The sequence below is a fragment of the Indicator indicator genome, chromosome 10 (assembly GCF_027791375.1).
Source record: "Indicator indicator isolate 239-I01 chromosome 10, UM_Iind_1.1, whole genome shotgun sequence".
Classification (NCBI taxonomy): Eukaryota; Metazoa; Chordata; class Aves; order Piciformes; family Indicatoridae; genus Indicator; species Indicator indicator.
The window spans coordinates 27523122-27542063 of NC_072019.1; the positions used below are offsets into that span (position 1 = coordinate 27523122).

Below are 18942 nucleotides of genomic sequence, written 5' to 3' on the forward strand. Positions count from 1 at the left end.
GGCGTGAGGGCCGCCATCTTGGTGTGTTTATGGCAGCGCCGCGCGGCCATGTGACGGCCGCTTCCGGGAGCGGCGGCGCGCAGGCGGCAGGGGCGGCGGGCCGGGGGTGCACACGTAGGGAGAGCGGCAGCGGGATGGAGACACCCCGCGGGGACATCCCCCTACAGGCACAGCCGTGGTGCTCTGTGAGACGGCCTGCACAGACGCACACGCGGAGTCAATCCCAAGCATGGTGGGTTTGGAAGGGACCTCTGGAGATCATCCAGTCTAACTCCCCTGCTAAAGCAGGGGCACCCACAGCGGCTTGCCCGGCATCACAATGCCCAGCTGGCTTTGGAAGCTCTCCAGAGGAGGAGACTCCACAACCTCTCTGGGCAGCCTGTGCCAGGGCTCCAGCACCGTCACAACAAAGAATTTTCTCCTCTTCACATGGAACCTCCTGGGTTCCAGTTTGTGCCCATTGCCTCTTGTCCTGTCTCTGGGCACCACCGACAAGAGTGGCTCCCTCAGATCCTTTAGCTGTTGCTGAGCTTTGATCAGATGCCGTCTCAGGCTGCTCTTCTCCAGGCTCAACAGCCCCAGAGCTCTCAGTCTTCTCGCAGAGATGCTCCAGGCCCCTCAGCATCAGACACGCATGAACACAGGCATGCACATGGCAGCTGCTACAGGGACAGGGCAAGGAATGTGTCCCCTCTGTGTTGTCACCACAGGGCAGGATGTGTGTGTCGATGGGCCTTGTGTTTGCAAACTTCTTCACTGAAAGGATTCTCAAACACTGGAACAGGCTGCCCAGGAAGGTGGCTGAATCCCCATCCCTGGAGGTGTTTAGAAACCACAGAGATGTGGTGCTGAGGGTCAAGGATTAGCACCAGCCTTTGTAGCATTAGGGAATGGTTGAACTCAGTGATCTTAAAGGTCTTTTCCAACCAAAATTATTTCAGGCTGTGCTTTTGCAAGTTGTGCATCTGCAACCCGTGTGTGTGCAGGCTGTGCACTTGCAGGCTGTATGCAGGCTGCCTTTGCAAGCTGTGTGTTTGCAGGCTCTGTGTACGGAGAATGCATTTGCAGGCTGTGTGTTTGCAGGGTGTGCGTTTTTCTGACGGCCTGTTTGCATACTGTATGTTCGCAAACCGTACAGTTGCTGACTGCCTCAGGAGTTTATACATTCTTTGCCCAGGTGTTTGCAGCTATGGTTGTAGCCCTGTGTGGCCACCCTGGCTTAATATGGGCGCTTGGGACCATCACCCATTGACACTTGGAGTCATCACTCATAGGTGCTGGGCTCATCGCTTATGGGTGCTTGGAGCCATCACCCACAGGCGTTTGGGGCTATCACTCATGGGAGCCATCGCCTGTGGGCACTTGGGGTCATCACTGATGGGCCCTGGGATCATCACCCATGGGTACTGGGTCCATCACCCATGGGCATTTAGGGTTATCACCCATGGGGCCATCACCTCTGGGCATTGGGGGCTATCACTCATCTCTGCACTCTGGCAGCGCCGCTGTGGTTGCCCGACCCAAATCGGGGTCCCCCGGGGCCTTGCCGTGCCGGGCTGTGCCATGCGGGGGCCCCGTCGGGCCGCGGCTCGGCGTCTCCGGGCTCCGGGACTACAAGTCCCAGGGTGCCGCGGCCCGAGGGGGCGGGCGGGCGGCGGGACCCGCCGGGGTTCCCCCCGCCCTGCTGATGTGTACGAGCCTCGGCGGTGGCTGGATGCGGGGGGGAGCGGAGCAGAGCGGAGCGGCTCGACTCGGCACGGCGTGGAGCGGGGTCACACCGGGGCCGTCTGACGCACTGGGGAGTCGAGCCGAGCTCCGGTAACTGGCCATGGCCTCCAAACTGCTGCGGGCCGTGGTGCTGGGACCCCCCGGCTCGGGAAAGGGGACGGTGTGCGAGAGGATCGCCCGTAGTTTTGGGCTCCAGCATCTTTCCAGCGGTCAATTCCTGCGGGAGAATCTCCGCGGGGGCGGCGGTGAGTACTCATGGGCCGCCCCGTCGGGAGAACGGCGGGGACCGGGAAACAGGGAGCGAGGGAACCTCTATCCCCTCGCATCTTGGACGCGGCAACAACGGGGATGAGATGGAGATGAGCATGTCCCGGCGGGATGGAGATGGCGATGGGATTGGGATGGGAATGAGGAGAGGATTGGGATGGGAATGATGATGGTGATGCAATAGGAATGAAGATGGTGATGGGATGGGAATGAGAATGAGGATGGGGATGGGATTGGAAACCCCCACCCTGGATATGCCACAGGTTGTTTTCTCCCCGTGGTGTTGGCTCAGCTCCTTCATCAACTTCTCCTTCCATCCTGAACTCATGGAGCTGCCCAGTAAAAGTGGGGTATGATACCATTGTGAGCTCTGTGTGTGTGCAATAGTTTCATCCCAGGGATAGTTTTCCTTCCCCTCTTTGGAGAAGCTGCTATGAATAACCTACCTGCTTGTCACCAATGCTTAACAGCAGTGCCTGGGCACACAGATCCTGTGTTATTAATAACTTCATCCTGCCTCAGGTGGTTGCACAGGAATGGGATAAAAAGCTGCAAGGTGGTGGACAGCAGATGGCTGAAAGGCTGGAGCACACTGTGCTTGTGTGACACCCACAGTGGGAGGGATGGATTGGGGATGGGAATGTTCATCCACGGGGAAGACCCACTGGGAAAATTGCTGCAGGCCATGCGGTACTGTGGTCAGGTGCTGGGAGGTGCTGTGGGGTGTTACAAGGTGCCAGGCTGTGTCCCACTCTCCTTATCAACCTCCCTTCCAGACAGCAAGGAGGTGGAGGACATGGAGGAGGTGAATGGCAGCACAGGTCTGCCCCCGAGACAGCTTTTTGGGGCTTGCAGCAGAGAGCAGTGGGCAGCCCCTGCGCAAGGCAATTCCTGCCTGCTGGAGCACAGACTCACTGCTGGGGTTCTCTTCTCCTCCCTGTCCCATGCTTGACACCCAGGTCCAAAGCCCTTGGGAGAGCTGATGGTCAGTTTGCATTTGTGGTGTCCGAAGCCCTTGGGAAAGCTGATCGTCATTGCTGTGTTTGTGATGTCCAAAGCCCTTGGGAGAGCTGATAGCCATTGTCGTGCTTGTGAGGTCCGAAGCCCTTGGGAGAGCTGATGGTCATTGCTGTGTTTGTGATGTCCAAAGCTCTTGGGGGAGCTGACAGTCATTGCTGTGTTTGTGGTGTCCGAAGCCCTTGGGAGAGCTGATGGTCATTATTGTGCTTGTGAGGTCCGAAGCCCTTGGGAGAGCTGATTGTCATTGATGTGTTTGTGAGGTCCAAAGCCCTTGGGAGAGCTGATTGTCATTGATGTGTTTGTGATGTCCAAAGCTCTTGGGGGAGCTGACAGTCATTGCTGTGTTTGTGGTGTCCGAAGCCCTTGGGAGAGCTGATGGTCATTGCTGTGTTTGTGATGTCCAAAGCTCTTGGGGGAGCTGATGGTCATTATTGTGCTTGTGAGGTCCGAAGCCCTTGGGAGAGCTGATTGTCATTGATGTGTTTGTGATGTCCAAAGCTCTTGGGGGAGCTGATGGTCATTATTGTGCTTGTGAGGTCCGAAGCCCTTGGGAGAGCTGATTGTCATTGATGTGTTTGTGATGTCCAAAGCTCTTGGGGGAGCTGATGGTCATTATTGTGCTTGTGAGGTCCGAAGCCCTTGGGAGAGCTGATGGTCATTGATGTGCTTGTGAGGTCCAAAGCCCTTGGGGGAGCGGATGGTCACTGTCATGCTTGTGAGGTCCAAAGCCCTTGGAAGTCCTGGTAGTCATTGCTGTGTTTGTGACATCCAAAGCTCTTGGGAGAGCTGATGGTCATTGTTGTGTTAGCAAGGTCCAAAGCCCCTAGAAGAGCTGGTGGTGTCTGCTGTGTTTGCTTGCCAGGCAGTGCTGTTGGCTGGTGAGATGCTCCCAGGTGATGTTTGAGAGTGGACGTGCTGCATCCTGGATTGCACTCGGGTTCCTCTGCAGCTGCCCTTAGGCAATCCTGGAGTATTTCTTTTTCCAACAGTTCCTTTTCTCCTCTGCTAACGTGTGAAAGACCAGCCCAGAGGGGAAGCTGACTCACCGGGCAGAGAAACTAAAATGACATTGATACAAAACAAGCAGAGAGAATCTAGAAGTGATTCCTGTTTGTAGAAGGGTAGTAAAAAGGGGGAGGAAAAACTCCAGGGAGGGTAAAGTTTTGGAGAGCTGTATACTCCAGCAAGGGTGTTGATCACAGCCCTGCACTGGTCACCCATTTAAAAATATCACAATTTCCTTCTATAAATAAAAAGTACAATAACATTTCCTTTAGAGGGAGGCTCAAAAATGAGGAGAATCCCGATGACTGCTTTGTCTGAAGGACAGAAAGACCTGGGTGAGAAGCGAGCAGAGGTGCAGCATGTGTGAGTGGAGCAGTGTGGTGAGACTACGTGCCCAGATGGGAGTTTGCACAATCAAGACGCTCTAAGTGACTGCCTTGCATTGAGTGTTACATTTCAGTTCATACTCTTGCTGTAGAGCTTCTCTGGGGACACTGGAGAAGGGGCTGTGAAGGGAGTTAGCTGAAATTGTTCCCCAAAGCCCATCAGGTAAATTCACTTTCCCAAAGTAAACAAGAGGGTGAAATGCAGGTAAAATTACTCAGCAGCAACTCAGCCTTAGTTGGGCTCAGATGATGTGACATTCAGGTCCCACCTTTGACTTGGCCTCTGGTTACAGCTCTCAGCAAGCTGCAGCTATTTGCTGGGAGGGTTTTTTGCTGTTTGCTTTGGACAAGCTGTTACATGACCCTGCTGTGGTGCACCAGCTCCAGGGGAAACTAGGTGGAACTCCTCCTGACTTTATCATCTGCACCACTGGCTCTGTATGTGAGGGGAGCTGGAGCCTTTCACAGAACTGTAGAATTGTTTCAGTTGGACAAGACCTTTAAGATCATCCAGTCCAACCGTTCTCTAACTCTAACTAGTCTGGTGCTGAACTGTGTCCCTCAGTACCTCATCCCTGCGGCTTTTAAACCCCTCCAGAAGTGAGGATTCAACCACCTCCCTGGGGCACTTGTTCCACTGTTTGAGAGCACTTTCAGAGAAGTACAGAATCCTCATCTCAGAGGGTTTTAGAATAGTCTTGATCTGAGGACAACAGGCAGGTGACACTCAGGGGATTTTCCTGCTTGCCCGTGCAAGACATCTGCTAGCCATGGCTGCAGGGTTTAGGCTTGGACGAGGGCTCCAGCCACCAGAGGAAGCCCAAGCTGCCTGTCGTGGAGAGCATGCCTGGGTTGCCTCCGATGTGTCAGAAGTACAAGGGACCCAGGACTTCACTTTGCAGCCTGGCTGCTGCTGCTTAAGTGCTTGAAGTTCTGCTACAATGACCCTGCAGTACATCCGCTGCCGTGGACTTATCTGTTAATTAGTGTCTGGCTTAGTGAGCAGCTGCTCTGCCATAAGAGAAGGCCTTTTGAAGATCTTGTAAGACTTAGACACCGTGTTTTTGGTGGTAGGCAGGGGTGCTGGGGGGTGGTGAGCCATTTCCTTGCCCTGGCACCCAGGCAGTTGTTTCTGGTGTTGGCAGCAGCCCGGGGTCTTATCAGGACTCAGCAGTTCATTTGCAGTACAACTTCATTTCTTTTCCAAGTGGCTTTGGCTGAGGAACTGCATCTCCTGAGAGACACGTGGGTCTTGTGTCCATCCCACTGCTCCCTTTGGTGTGCTTCACTGGAGGCAGAAGTGGCTCCTGTCTCCTCCTCGTGATGAATTTCATTTGTTAGTCTTGACCAAAGGAAGCACGCCAAAAGAAAGGACCATAGGGCTGTGCATGGCCACAGGTGTCTCTTCAGGAATGGATCCCACTGTCTAGCCAGCCAGCAGGTCATGGCCCAAATTTGGGGCTGCATTAGGCTCCAGCTCCCTGCTGGCAGATGCCCTGACAAAATGATGCCCTGCTGTCAGAGATGGAGTGGTTGTGTCATCCATGTTGGGAAGAGCTCTTGGGGTCCCAAAACAGGGGTGAGATCCAACCATAGCAAGCCAGAGTTGTTGCAGCTTAACTGTGCTGGTGCACAGGTGGCTGCAGTGGGTGTCCTGTGAGCCACCCAAGATTTTTTTCCTCTCCATCCAGGTTGTGTTGCTGTGGCCTAAATAAAAGTCATGTAAAAGGTTGTGCTGCAGGGCAGAAAGCCCAGGGTTATCTGGACAGGTTTGGAGGCTGCCAAGTGCCTTGTCTGGGAACAGCTTCTTCTGGTCTGCCTGGTTCTGGGCAGCTGTTTTGTTGCTCGTGGCCTTGGAGATGGGAGAAGTCCCTTAAGACTGTAACTTGGTGTTGCTTTGATAAGGAGGGATGGCTGCAGATCAGGGGGGTAGCCACAGATAACTCGGAGTCCCGTGTGCTAAAGGGCAGATAAAAGCCATGGTCATTAGATTAATGAGATCAAACTCATGAGTCAAGAGACTGTTTTACACAGAGCTCAGCACTGTTGGGAGCACTGGCCAGCCCGGTTTAGGAAGCACAAGTACTGGCTAAGGAGAACCTTGCTGTGTGGAGTAACCGCAGAGCAACCCCTCTCTGCACCTGGTCATAGCAATGGGGACTGTATTGCTTGCAGAGGTGCTGTGCAGTGCAGTAGGGGTGAGCCCCATTTCCTCATGCAGGGGAACCAGGAAGTTCCACCCTGTTCAGGATGGACTTGTCCAAACCTTGCTCTCCCTTTGGCTTGGGGAGAGCTGCCTTGGGGGGATTGACATGGGGCAGGTTGGGGCTGGTGCAGCTGGGAAGGAGACAGCAAATGTTAAAAATGGAGATAAAGGCTTGTCTTGAGGAAAGCCCACAGGAACAGGGATGTGCCCCAGGGAAGATGCGCTCTGCAGCATCCCAACTGTTGGGAATCTGGATCAGCACAGAAGAGACATGGACCTGTTGGAGGGGATCCAGAGGATGCCACAGCAATGATGGGAGGCTTGGAAGCCCTCTGCTGTGAGGCCAGGCTAAGAGTTTGGGTTGTTCATTTGGAGAAGAGAAGGCTTCAGGGAGACCTCCTGCTCGCTTCTCAGTGCTTAAAGGGACCAACCAGAAAGCTGGGGACAGACTTTTGAGCACAGCCTGTTGTGACAGAACAAGGAGTGATGGTTTGAAATAAAAGAGGGAGATTCAGACTGGAGAGGAGGAAATTTTTTATGCTGAGTGCGGTGAGACTGTGGTCACAGATTGCTCAGAGAGGTGGTAGATGCCCACTCCCTGGAACCGTTGCAGGTCAGGTTGTTTGGGGCAACCTGCTGTAGTTGTGGGTGTCCCTGCTGACTGCAGAGGGGGTGGAACTAGATGACCTTTAAAGGTCCCTTCCAGCCCATCCATTCTATGATTCTGTGACCGGGCAACTCTGCAGGTCTTTCATGCAAAATACATTTCCATTTCTCCTTGGTTTGGGTGTGCCACGTGTGCTTTGGAGGAGGGAAAGCCTGGAAGGTCTCCAGTAGCTGTCTGGAAGCAGTCAGTGCCCTGTGGTGGTGCATGGACCTCTGTGGCAGTGCATTGCCCCTGTGGTGGTGCATGGCCCATGTGCACCCCATACCCCATGCATGGTGGTGCATGTCCTGCATGCTGGTGTCCCATCCCCTCGGACATGTACAGAGGTCATGGAGGAGCAGTGGAAAACCATTCACCCAAATCAGGTGAGTGGGAAAGCTGTAGCCTCCTTCATGCCGAGCAGTTGGCCAGTGCTGTACTTCCAGACTTCACAACTTCAGACTTCACAGCTGCAGCTCAGGGTATTTTTGGTTTGCAGCATGGCTCCAGCAGCCCCACCAAGCAGCAGCTGGCCCCTTGGATAGCCAGCTCTTCTCAGGGTGACAGCAGGACCTTCTGCTGCAGCTCCAGCCTCTGTGGCCACCAGGCTCTGCCCTGGGAGCAGCTCACCCTGCCAGCAAGTGTGCTCCCTGTGAGCCTGTGGCAATGTGCAGGCCATATGAATAAATATTAAAAGATGTAGGATTTACAATCATATTTATGCCCTCACAGGTCTCAGTGCTGGTTGCATAAGAGGTGGTATATCATTTCCATCCCCACGTCCTTTGCCTCCCAAAGCAAGAGAGCTGCCAGCAGCGCTGGCAATGTAGGGGCAGCAATAAAACCTGTCATTGAAAGAAGGTATTTTCTGCTCTCTGCTCCTGGCAGCCACCTTGGCTCCCAACAAAGAGCTGCTCAGCAGGGTGAGCTGAAAGCCTTTACGGAGAGAAGGGAGGAGGACGTGGTCCCCCCATCCCTGCAGTGACTCAGCCCCGCGGGCCGGTGAGTCAGCGCCTGCTGCCCTCCCCATTCCACAGCCAGGTTTCCAGCTGGGGAGTGTGGCTGGGCTGGCAGCCCCAGACTGCCCAGCTTTCCAGCCAGGCATATCCTATGAGGCATCTTGGGAGCCTTTTGGTAGTCTGTGAGTTTTCCTGTGAGGCTTCCTGTATATGTCCTGGCCTGGAATGTGGGTTCCAGGTGGGGAGTCTGTGTTCAGTTCTGGGATTCCCCAGTTCAAGAGGGACAGGGATATACTTGAGAGTGTCCAAGGGAGGCTGTGAGGATGATGAAGGGACTGGGTCATCTGTCTGATGAGGAAAGACCTGGGGCTGTTTAGTCTGAAGAAAGATAGACTGAGAGGAGAACTTATTAATGTTTATAAATATCCTAAGGGTGGGTGTCAAGAAGAAGGGGCCAGCCCCTGTTCTGTAATAGAGCAATGAGTACAAACTGGAACCCAGGAAGTTCTACTTCAAAATGATGAGACACTTCTTTACTGTAAGGGTGTAGGAGCCCTGGAGCATGCTGCCCAGAGATGTGGAGTCTCCTTCTCTAGAGACTTTCAAGACCCATCTGGATGTGTTCCTGTGTGACCTGCCCTAGGTGATCCTGCTTTGGCAGGGGGGGTGGACTTGTCGATCTTCAGAGGTCTCTTCTAACCCCTGCCATTCTGTGATTCCGTGATCTGTGCAGGCTGCATCATATTCCACTCTTAGTTCAGATGAACTCTCGGCAGCAACCGAATTTCTTGAAATAAAAAAAAACAAAACAAAACAAAAACAAAAACAAACAGAAAAACCAAGCCACCCTCCTGCAGCTCAGGAATTCAGCCCGTGACCAAGTGCACGTGCCTGCCTGCTTTGACATCTTGCTGTGGTCTGGAAAACCAGAGCCTGCCTCCAACTGCAGGATGCTTTGGGGATTTTTTTAGAGAGGAAAGCTAAAATATGCTGCCCTCACCAGCAACCATGAAGAAATTGATTGCAAAATTGTTCATTTCTGGTGACAAATGCTATCTCAGCTGCTGTGGGAAGAGAGCAAAAGAGGTGTCAGTTGGGTCCTGGTCCAAGAGACTGGACCTCTTCTGGTGTCAGCAGCAGGACCTGTCACATGTGGTGGCAAGGAGTAGTTGCATTTTCCGGTTTCTTTGTGTCTCTGAGTGGCTACAAGAAAACTGGTAATGTAAGAAGCAACAAAATTGATTTGATCTCTCCTTGAAGTAACATCTGCTCTACTCTGGCTGCAATAAAAGTATAAGCAGAATAGAGTAAACCCTTATTACATTGGCTGCTGGCCCAGGTGATGCCAGGCTGCTGTGAAGATGGATCCAGACATGGTATTACTGGTGCAGGAACCACCACTGGCTTCTCCTCCAGCTGGGTGGTGTGGGTAAGGTGTATTTACCTTCTGGTTACACTGCAATTATCTTCTCAAGGAGTTGATTGCGGAGATAATTTTCTTCTCTGAGCATATCTTAAGTTGAATCTCTCAAGTTTGAAAGCCCTTTGGGTGTGAAGCTATCTTCTGCTTCCAGCAGTGATTTAACAAACCCTTTGAGGTTTGGCTTTCACAGGAGCTTGCTGGTGATGCCCGTTTACTGCCACATTTTGCACGTGAAATGGTGAATTGGCTCCTTTTCTGACGGTTTATAAAGGATCATAGAATCATAGAATGGTTTTGGTTGGATGTTGTGGGTTTAAGACTGGGTGTCTTAACCATAGAGTACAGTCCTCCAGAGACTAGCTAGTCCAGGGGGTGGACACAGGAAAGTGTAATTTTTTGTTATTTCATTCTCATCGTGCTGCATCTTCCCCTAGTTAAAGGAAGTTGGTTGTTCTGCACTTTCCCCCTCCTCCTCCCTGCTCCCGGCACATTGGCCTCTCTCTCTTGTTTGCTATTTCAGGGGAGGCTTTTCACCTTGAGTGGCCTGGGCTATTTTTTGCTGCACAATTCAGGCCTGCTGGGGGTGGGAAGGAAGGAGGTATTGGGGGACATTGAGGTTTGGTGTTTGGCCTGGTTGGAGGAAAGGTTTTGGAAGGTGTTAACCCAGTGAGGCTTTGGGAAAAGCCCAGGTAGGAGAACTGGGCTGAGGCTGAATATGAATTTGTGTATTTTGCATTTTTGTATATATTTGTGAATAGTATTTTCATTTAAATGTCCAATTCTCTCCAATTCTGTGGAGCATTTTTATTTTGCTCCTTTGGGAAGGGGCAAAATAGCTTTCTGTCCACTCAACCCAAGGCATTGGAGAAGACCTTTAAGATCATAAAGTCCAGCTGTTAGCCCAGCACTGCCAGCTCACCACCAAACCATGTCTGTCAGCATTACATCTCCATGGCTTTAAACCCCCCCAGGGATGGGGACTCCACCACTGCCCTGGGCAGCCTGGGCCAGGCCTTGATAACCCTCAAGGGGAAGAAATTGTTCCTCATGTCCAACGTAACCTCCCCTGATGCAACTTGAGGCTGTTTCCTCTGTCCCCAGTTTTCTTATGAGCCCCTTTAAGTACAGGAATGCCACAAGAAGGTCTCCCTGAAGCCTTCTCCAGGCTGAATAATGCCAACTCTCAGCCTGATCTGACAGCAGAGGGCTTCCAGCTCTCCCATCATTGCTGTGGCCTCCTCTGGCCCCACTCCAACAGGTCCATGTCTCTGCTATGCTGGCCCCAACACTGCAGGTGGAGTCTCAACAGAGTACATCAGAGGGGCAGAATCCCCTCCCTGCTCCTGCTGCCCATGCTGCTGGGGATCAGCTCAGGACAGGGCTGGCTCTGGGTTTGCAGTGCTTGGTACTGGCTCATATCCAGCTTTTTACCCCTCAGCACCCCAAGTCCTTCTCTTCAGGGCTGTTCTCCAGCCCTTCATTCCTAGCCTGGATCGATCCCAGGGAGTGCCACAACCTACATGAAAGACCTTGTTCACACAGGCCCTCTTGTCAATCACACCAGTGCCATTTCCAAAACCAAGGGAGCTCTAAGGATCCAGCATGGCAGTCATGGTGCCAGTTCCTGCTCTCAGATGTTTCAGGCATTTCCATTTCTCTAGCACCAAAAGGACCACAGCAGCTACAAGCAGGGGGATGCTGCTGAGAAGCTCCTGGACAAGCGATTTGGGAGGATAAGCAGAATTTGAGGGGGAGCCATCTTTTTCAAGCAGAAATGTCGTGGTGGTATTTTTTTTTTCATTTTGGCTTTTGTGTTCTTTTTTCTTCTCTTGAACAGAAGTTGGCATCTTGGCAAAGCAGTACCTTGAGCGGGGCCTTCTGGTGCCAGACCACGTCATCACCCGCATGATGATGACGGAGCTGGAGAAGCGGCGAGAGCAGCACTGGCTGCTGGATGGTGAGTGCGCCACTGGCATTCCCTCTGGAAGGGAAAATCCCAGCCCCCTCTCTGTGCTGCTCATGGTTTGGCAGAGCCAGCAGAGAGAAAAATCAAGAGGTGCCTTTGCTGGTGGTGGGAGGAGAGGTAGGAGCTGACCTGCTGGCTGTGAGTGTTTCTTTCCTCTGTCCTCAACAGCAGCATGTGCGTGTCCAGCTGGGCCTTTGGCACGCTTCTAGGAAAGGGAAAGGCAGGGAAAGGAGATGGGAAAGCAGAGCCTGGCTGGAGGCAAGCCAAGAAAAACCTCTTATGCTGCCACATGTGTGTGAAGGAGGTGCTCATCCCAAGCCTAAAGCCACCTGAGGTGTGGGTGGAGAAGATGCTGAGAGCAAACCAGCAAAGCAAGCGGTGTGGGGAGCAGCAGAGGGTTCACCAGGAGCTTCTGCAGCCCTCAGCCTGTGGCAGCAGCTGTGGTGCGTCACTGCTGGTGGCCTGGGAGCTGGCAAGGGCTGATGGAAGCTCTGGGAACTGCATTGGGGATGGAACAGAGCTCAGTGGGTTGCACTTCTCTGTGGTCTCACATGGGATGAGCAGCCATGGCTGTTGCAGGGGGAGAAAACCTCCCCTGGCAATCTGCTAAAGCTCTTTGAGAGGGTCAGAGAATATGGAGGTAAGACTCAGGCAGTTGATTTATAACAGACTTGGGCTTGAAACCATCATGAATGTTGTGATCCTGGGTGAGATTCTGTGGGTGGCACTGCATTAGCAGGGGGGTTGGACTGGATGATCTCCAGAGGTCACTTCCAACTGTCACCATTTTATGATTCTGTGATCACCAAGAGTAAATCACTCAGAAACATGTCCAGGTTGGTTTTCAATGCCTTCAGAGAAGAAGACTTCACAACCTCTCTGGGCAACCTGCTCCAGGGCTTCAGCACCCTGGAGAATTATTTTCTTATGTTTACTTGGAACCTCCTGGGTTCCAGTTTGTGTCTACTGCCTTTTGTCCATTCACTGGACACCACTGAGAACAGTCTGGCCTCTTCCTCTTATCTCTCACCCTTTAGATATTGGTAAAAATTAACGAGATACCCCCTTCACTCTGCTCTTCTCCAGGCTCAAGAGCCCCCGGTCTCTCAACCTTTCCTCCTCACAGAGATGCTCCAGCCCTCTCAGCATCTTTGTATGATGCCACTCACCTGGACTGTCTCCAGTAGTTCCCAGTCTCCCTTGAACTGGGGAGCCCAGAACCGGACCCAGTCCTCCAGCTGCGGCCTCACCAGGGCAGACTAGGGGGGAAAGAGAACCTCCTTTGACCTGCTGGTCACACTCTTTTTAATACACCCCAGGAAACCATCTGCCTTTTTTGCCATGAGGGCACATTGCTGATTCATTTCTATTGTCCACCTGTTGTCCTTCTCCTCAGAGCTGCTCTCCAGCAGCTGAGGATGTTGGTTTACCAGGGTATGACCACCCAGCAGCCTGTCCTTCACTTGGTAGAAAGACCAAATATATTTTCCCATCACAATGGTCAATTCATTCCATGTGCCAATGTCCTGACAAGTTCTTGGCTAATAACCCTCTGCTTGGAAAAGCCTGGGAGGTCTCAGAGGGTTTTATGGATGTAAAAAACTTTTAAAAATTTTAAAAAGAGGTGTTGTCAGGAGGGAAAAATGTTGAGAGGACAGGCTCAGAGTCAGCCCTGGTTGTGGTGTGGTGACAAGAGCTGATGCTCCCACCTGTGTGCTGGATACCACTGGTATGTTCAGAAGATGGAGGTTTCAGAGATGGGTGATGGCTCTAGAAGCCATTTTCTCACAGTATCCTTGATGTGCTCCATGTAAAGCAGCAGTGAGTTAATCATCTCTACACAGCATGTTGTTTCCTTCAGGTTTTTGCTCATCATTCCACCCTTTATCCCTGTTCTGTCATTGCTTGTGCCCTCTTCCTCGCCCCCAGCCCTCCACCACACATGACTTTGCAGGAAGACGTGAGCCCAGGGTGACCCATGTGTTGTATTCTGGGAGCTGGTGCTGTAGGAGCTATTTTTTCTTGCAGCCATATGGTGGAAGCCTGTCTTTCACACCAGAGCTTGTGCTGTAGCGAGGAGCCACGCTGGTTTTGCAGCTCCAGGGTGGGTGGGTTTGGTTCCATTGCTGCTTTCCTGCCTCTTATGACAGCTCCTTTCTCTCATGGTGCCCACACAGGTTTCCCTCGGACGCTGGGGCAAGCGGAGGCGCTGGACAGGATCTGTGAGCTGGACCTGGTGATCAGCTTGAACATCCCCTTCGAGACGCTGAAGGATCGCCTGAGTGCCCGCTGGGTCCACCCTGCCAGTGGGAGGGTCTACAACATGGACTTCAACCCACCCCACGTCCAGGTAGGGGCCCACAGCATTGTGGTGGTGCCAGCTGGGGGCAATTCACAGAAGGTAAAGATCAGAGAAGCCTTGCTTTGTGTGAGGCAAGACCAGAAAAAAGCATTCTGGACCTCTGCTCTGCTGTGCTCTGCTGAGACCCCACCTGCAGTGCTGGGGCCTGCTCTGCAGTTCACAGCACAGCAGAGACAGGGACCTGTTGGAGTGAGGCCAGAGGAGGCCACAGCAGCAATATGAAGGCTGGAAGCCCTCTGCTGTAAAGCCAGGCTGAGAGAGTTGGGGTTGTTCAGTGGGGAGAAGAGAAAGCTTCAAGGAGACCTTCTGGTGGCCTTTCAGTGCTTAAAGGGGCTGATCAGAAAGCTGGGGACAGACTTCTGAGCAGGGCCTGTTGTGACAGGACAAGAGGGCATGGTTTGAACTTGAAGGAGAAGATTCAGACCATATGGAGGAAATTTTTAATGCTGAAGGTTGTGAGACCCTGCCTTTGGTTGGCCAGAGAGGTGGGAGATGCTCCATCCCTAGAATCATTGCAGATCAGCTTGTTGGGGGCTCTGAGCAACCTGCTGTAGTTGCAGATGTCCCTGCTGATTGCAGAGGGGCTGGACTAGATGACCTTTAAAGGTCCCTTCCAACGAAAACGTTCCATGGTTCTGTGTCAGGGGAAGAAATCTCAGGCAGGAAGCACTGAGATCAGAGGCTTTGCCCTCAGGAGCCAGCCTGGAGGTGTTGTGCTAAATGTTAATTAGGAACATATGCTTTGTGTTAAATGCCATCTAAGGATGCTTGATTGATGTGGGGTAGGATAAGGCATTGGGCAGCAGCTGCATGGCAGGGAGCTGCAGAGTGGGCAGTGGAGATGGTGGCTGCATCCCCGTGATGGTGTTTGCTGTTCTGCAGGGTGTTGATGACCTGACAGGTGAGCCGCTGGTCCAGAGTGAGGACGACAGACCTGAGGCCGTGGCTGCCAGGCTCAGAAAATACAAAGATGCTGCAAAGCCAGTGATAGAGTTGTACAAGTGAGTTGGACCATGCCTGTAGAAACAGGCAGAAGTGCTGTTTCCACCAGCCAGGCCCATGCTCCCCATCCCAAGGAGCTCTTCTGGACCCACTTCAGCACCTCAATGTCCTTCATGTAGTGAGGGCCCCAAAACTGAACCCAGTACTTCAGGTGTGGCCTCACCAGTGCCCAGTACAGGGGGACAATCGCTTTCCTGGCCCTGCTGGCCACACCCTTGCTGATCCAAGCCAGGATCCTGGTGGTCTTCCTGGCCACTAGGCCACACACTGCTTCATCTTCAGCCACTGTCAACCAACACCCCAAGGTCTTTCTCAACTGAGTAGTTCCCAGACACCCTGCCCAAAGTTTGGAGCCTTGATGGGGTTGTCCTGACCCAAGTGCTGAACCCATCACTTGGCCTCATTGAATCTCATCCTATTGGCCTTAGCCCATTGATCCAGCCCATCCAGGTCCCTCTGTATACCCTTCCTACCTTCAGGGAGATCAACAGTCCCACCCAACTTAGTGTCATCTGCAAATCTGCTGAGGGTGCCTCAATCCCCTTGTCTAGATCACTGATAAAGATATTAACAAGAACATGCCCCAAAACTGAGCCTCGAGGAACATCACTTGTCAGTGGCCACTAACTGGATTTAGCTCTGTTCCCCACCACACTTTGGGCCCAACCATCCAGCCAGGTTTTTACCCAGCAAAGCATCCACCCATCCAAGCCATGAGCAGCCAGGTTCTCCAGAAGAATGCTCTGGGAGACAGCATCAAATGCTTTACTAAAGTCCAGGTAGACAACAACCACAGCCTTCCCCTCATCCCCTAAGTGGGTCACCTTGTCATAGAAGGAGATCAGGTTAGTCAAGCAGGACCTCCCTTTATCCCCTACTTCCGCCCAACAAGCCATTGGTGACCTTCCAGCCTGACAGGACTGTCCTCTGCTGATAGCCAACCTGCCTGTAAATACCCAGGTCCTTAGGAAGGGCTGATGCTGACTCCTCTTCCCATCTCTCTTCCAGGAGCAGGGGCATCCTTCACTCCTTCTCAGGGACAGAGACCAACAAGATCTGGCCGTATGTGTACACTCTGCTTTCCAGCAAGATCCCACCCGTCCTCTCAGACGAGGAGAACTAAACAGCTTGTGCCAAGGAGCAAGATTTCATTTGACTACAGATTTGGGTTCTCTGCACAGTGCTGGGGCTGTGCTCAGATTGTGTGGCATCTAAAGTCTCCTCCCAACGTGTGCTGGGTGACATTGGCAGATATATGATTATAGCCAGCATCAGGGTGAAAAGATCTTTGCTTATAAGGCCAAGCTTGCTAGAATAAGGGGTTTTTCCCCTCTTTTGAGGCTAGAAAACATTCCTGCCTATGGGTCAACACTCTGATCAGTGATGCAGACCTGGCTGATGATCGTACCAGGCTTTCACAGCTTGTCCTGATGTCCTTGCCACCCCAGTCTCTGGTTGAGCCAACAATGTGCCATCCTGCTGCTCCACAATCCTGTTTCCTGCAGATTACCCTCTAGGCTGGGGTGGGGTTGTTGTGGTTTGTTTATTTTCTAGACACTACTTTCTATTAAATTTATTTCTCAGAGAAATAAAACTCTAAAAAGGCAGATTTAGCCCAGTGGGAACTGGTGAGCAACATGTAAAATGCCTACACCATGATGCTCAGAGATGTGAAGAACACATTTCCAGTATTAATAGACACAAAAGAGGGGAAATCTGGGAGGTGAAGCACCCACTTGGGCTTCTTCTGTGAAACCCCTGTTAGAAAAAGCTGCTGTACAGTCTACTTTTCGTGAGATGCTGTGACCCTGAGTAGGATATCTGCTGGGGATGAGTTGCACCTCTTTGTGCTTACTTTGTTTATAGCTTTTAATGCTACAAGCTAGGAGTTTCTCCCAAAGATCTATTTTAATGTGTGCTTCAGATATGGGAGAGAAATCAAGTCACTTCTGTGCTGCCTTTGTCCTTCAGAAAGACATGGACATGGTTCCATAAGTGGTTCCTGCTGTGGCTGCAGCATCCCTGGCAGAAGCAGCTCCTTCCCCATAAACCCTCAGAGGGATGAGAGTCTTCCCTTCCTTGGGACATGAGCAGGGGCTGCTGAGAGTTGTTCCCAGGTGTATCCCCCAGATTTACAGCATGCCCTGAGCATCTTGTTCCTCTCCTCATGTCCAGGAGCTTTGTGGCTGGGTGGCTTTTCTCAACTGGAACTACTGTAACCCTCTTTGGTGGTAGGATGCAGTACCTAAGCAATGGGGACATTCTTCTTGTCTCCTTGAGTTGCCTTATTTTATAAACTATGTATTTAAGAAAAAAAAAAGCAAATGTGTATTTTTAAAGGTTTCAAAACAAAAGAAGTGCTGAATTTTAGCACTGATTTTTGGGAGCTGGGAACAAAGCTGCTTGTGGTCACAGGGCATGCTCTGGTCTGCCACGGGTGAAGGGCAGAAATGCTGTCACTCCCTTTGATTTATTAGAGCAGCCTGGGCAAGTTTGTGGCTTTGAAATGTGGCTGGGTTTATTTTTGCTTGGAGAGTGGCCCTGTGGCAAGAGAAGGGAGATCTGACTGGCTTTTGGAGGGATGCATGGGCTCCCTGAGCCAAACTTCAGCACATCCTTGGGAATCTTTTCTCCCTGCTGAGCCACCTGCATCACGATGCTGTCAGAGGAGCTGCTGATGTTTGCTCTCGTTGTTGGAGGCACTTTTTCCATGGTGTTCTCCTGAGAGCAGAGCCAGAAGCCATCAGGCATCTTCTGGGTGAGCTCTCTGCCCATGTGCTGCCTGCACTGGTGAAAGCCATGATGCAGCAGGAGCATCTCACTCTGGATGGGAATTTCCCAGGTGGGGACAGAGGGACAATTACATTTCACTGCTTGTCCCTGGGGGCCTTTCCATTCCCCCCATCAGAACTCCTGGTCTGAGCATGCTAAAGCAGACTCAAATCTTCCACCCTGCAATGAAAATCCTATTTAAGAAAGATTTTAGGTTTTCCCATGACCCTCAGACAAAGGTCTGGGCTGTTTTTAAACACACAGCTAGAAATAGCCCAAGTGTGTGTGCTCTTTGCTTTCTAATAGCCTTGGGACAGGAGGGCAGGAGGTGATGGGAGGGGTTTTCAGGCTGTCAAAGAAGCCTGGCCACAGTGGGTGGCTCTGTTGGAGCTGAGTGCCCAGCAGAAGGGGGCTGCTCCCTGCTTTCCATTGCCTACCTCTTGTACTTTCATCCTTCCCTATGGAGAAGCTTGCCCCATGCAATGCCCAGCAGCAGGACAGGGCCTGCAGATGGCTTTGCCCCAAGATAACTACCCAAGAGCTTATTCTAAAGGCTTTGAGCCCTATGGTGTGTATAGAAGTCCCTTGATGGTGCATGCATCAAGCCTGGGGATAGATTTTCCTTCAAGAGTTGTCATAGGGTGCATTTTGCAGAGACCAAACACCAGCAGGGATGAGGTCCTGGAGACTTGTTGTCCCTGGCCTGTCCTCCCTGCTGTTCTCTCCTTTTTACTGTGAATCTCAATCCTTTTCTAAAGCCACAGCAATTTTGTACCGACCCAAGATACTGTGTGCTGGGAGGAGGGGCTCCCTGCTATTGGGGCACCCCTGGCACATCAGGCTGAATTTTCTTCCTGGAGTTCTTTCCCAGTGACTCGCTGCAGCTGTGTTATTGCCTGAAAGATGTAAATAAATTTTTTTCTCCTGCTTATCCATGTGCTGGCAGTGTCTGTGTGGGAGTGAGAGCCTGTCTGTGCTCAAGGTTCTGCACCAGCCCTTGCCCAGGGGTGTGCCTCAAGGTAGCAGGTCAAGGGGAAGAAATTTTTCCTCATGTCCAACCTAAACCTCCCCTGGGGCAACTTGAGGCTATTTCCTCTGGTCCTGTCACTTGTTCCTTGGGAGAACAGACTGATCCCCACCTGGCTCCAACCTCATTTCAGGAAGCTGTAGAGAGCACTAAGGTCTCTCCCTCAGCCTCCT

General features: G+C 52.1%; 1 protein-coding gene across 2 annotated transcripts; it reads left to right on the forward strand.

The window, feature by feature from the left end:
- The first annotated feature begins 1808 nt into the window (after positions 1–1808).
- Positions 1809–18631, forward strand: AK4 (adenylate kinase 4). Of its 2 annotated transcripts, XM_054383931.1 has the most exons (5): positions 1809–1973; positions 11478–11597; positions 13784–13956; positions 14851–14969; positions 15979–18631. In XM_054383931.1, exons 1-5 carry the CDS (start codon positions 1829–1831, stop codon positions 16091–16093), a joined length of 672 nt encoding a protein of 223 aa, XP_054239906.1. In that variant the 5' UTR covers positions 1809–1828; the 3' UTR covers positions 16094–18631. The 2 variants fall into 2 exon arrangements, with proteins under 2 accessions (XP_054239906.1, XP_054239907.1); XM_054383932.1 differs by lacking the exon at positions 11478–11597 and having other exon boundaries at positions 1823–1973.
- Positions 18632–18942: the final 311 nt, after the last annotated feature.

Excerpts from the sequence above, each read along its gene's own strand:
- AK4 (XM_054383931.1), top strand. The coding sequence starts at position 1,829 with ATGGCCTCCAAACTGCTGCGGGCCGTGGTGCTGGGACCCCCCGGCTCG. Across the intron at positions 1,974-11,477 it reads GAATCTCCGCGGGGGCGGCG|AAGTTGGCATCTTGGCAAAG; the intron begins GTGAGTACTCAT and ends TCTCTTGAACAG. Across the intron at positions 14,970-15,978 it reads CCAGTGATAGAGTTGTACAA|GAGCAGGGGCATCCTTCACT; the intron begins GTGAGTTGGACC and ends TCTCTCTTCCAG.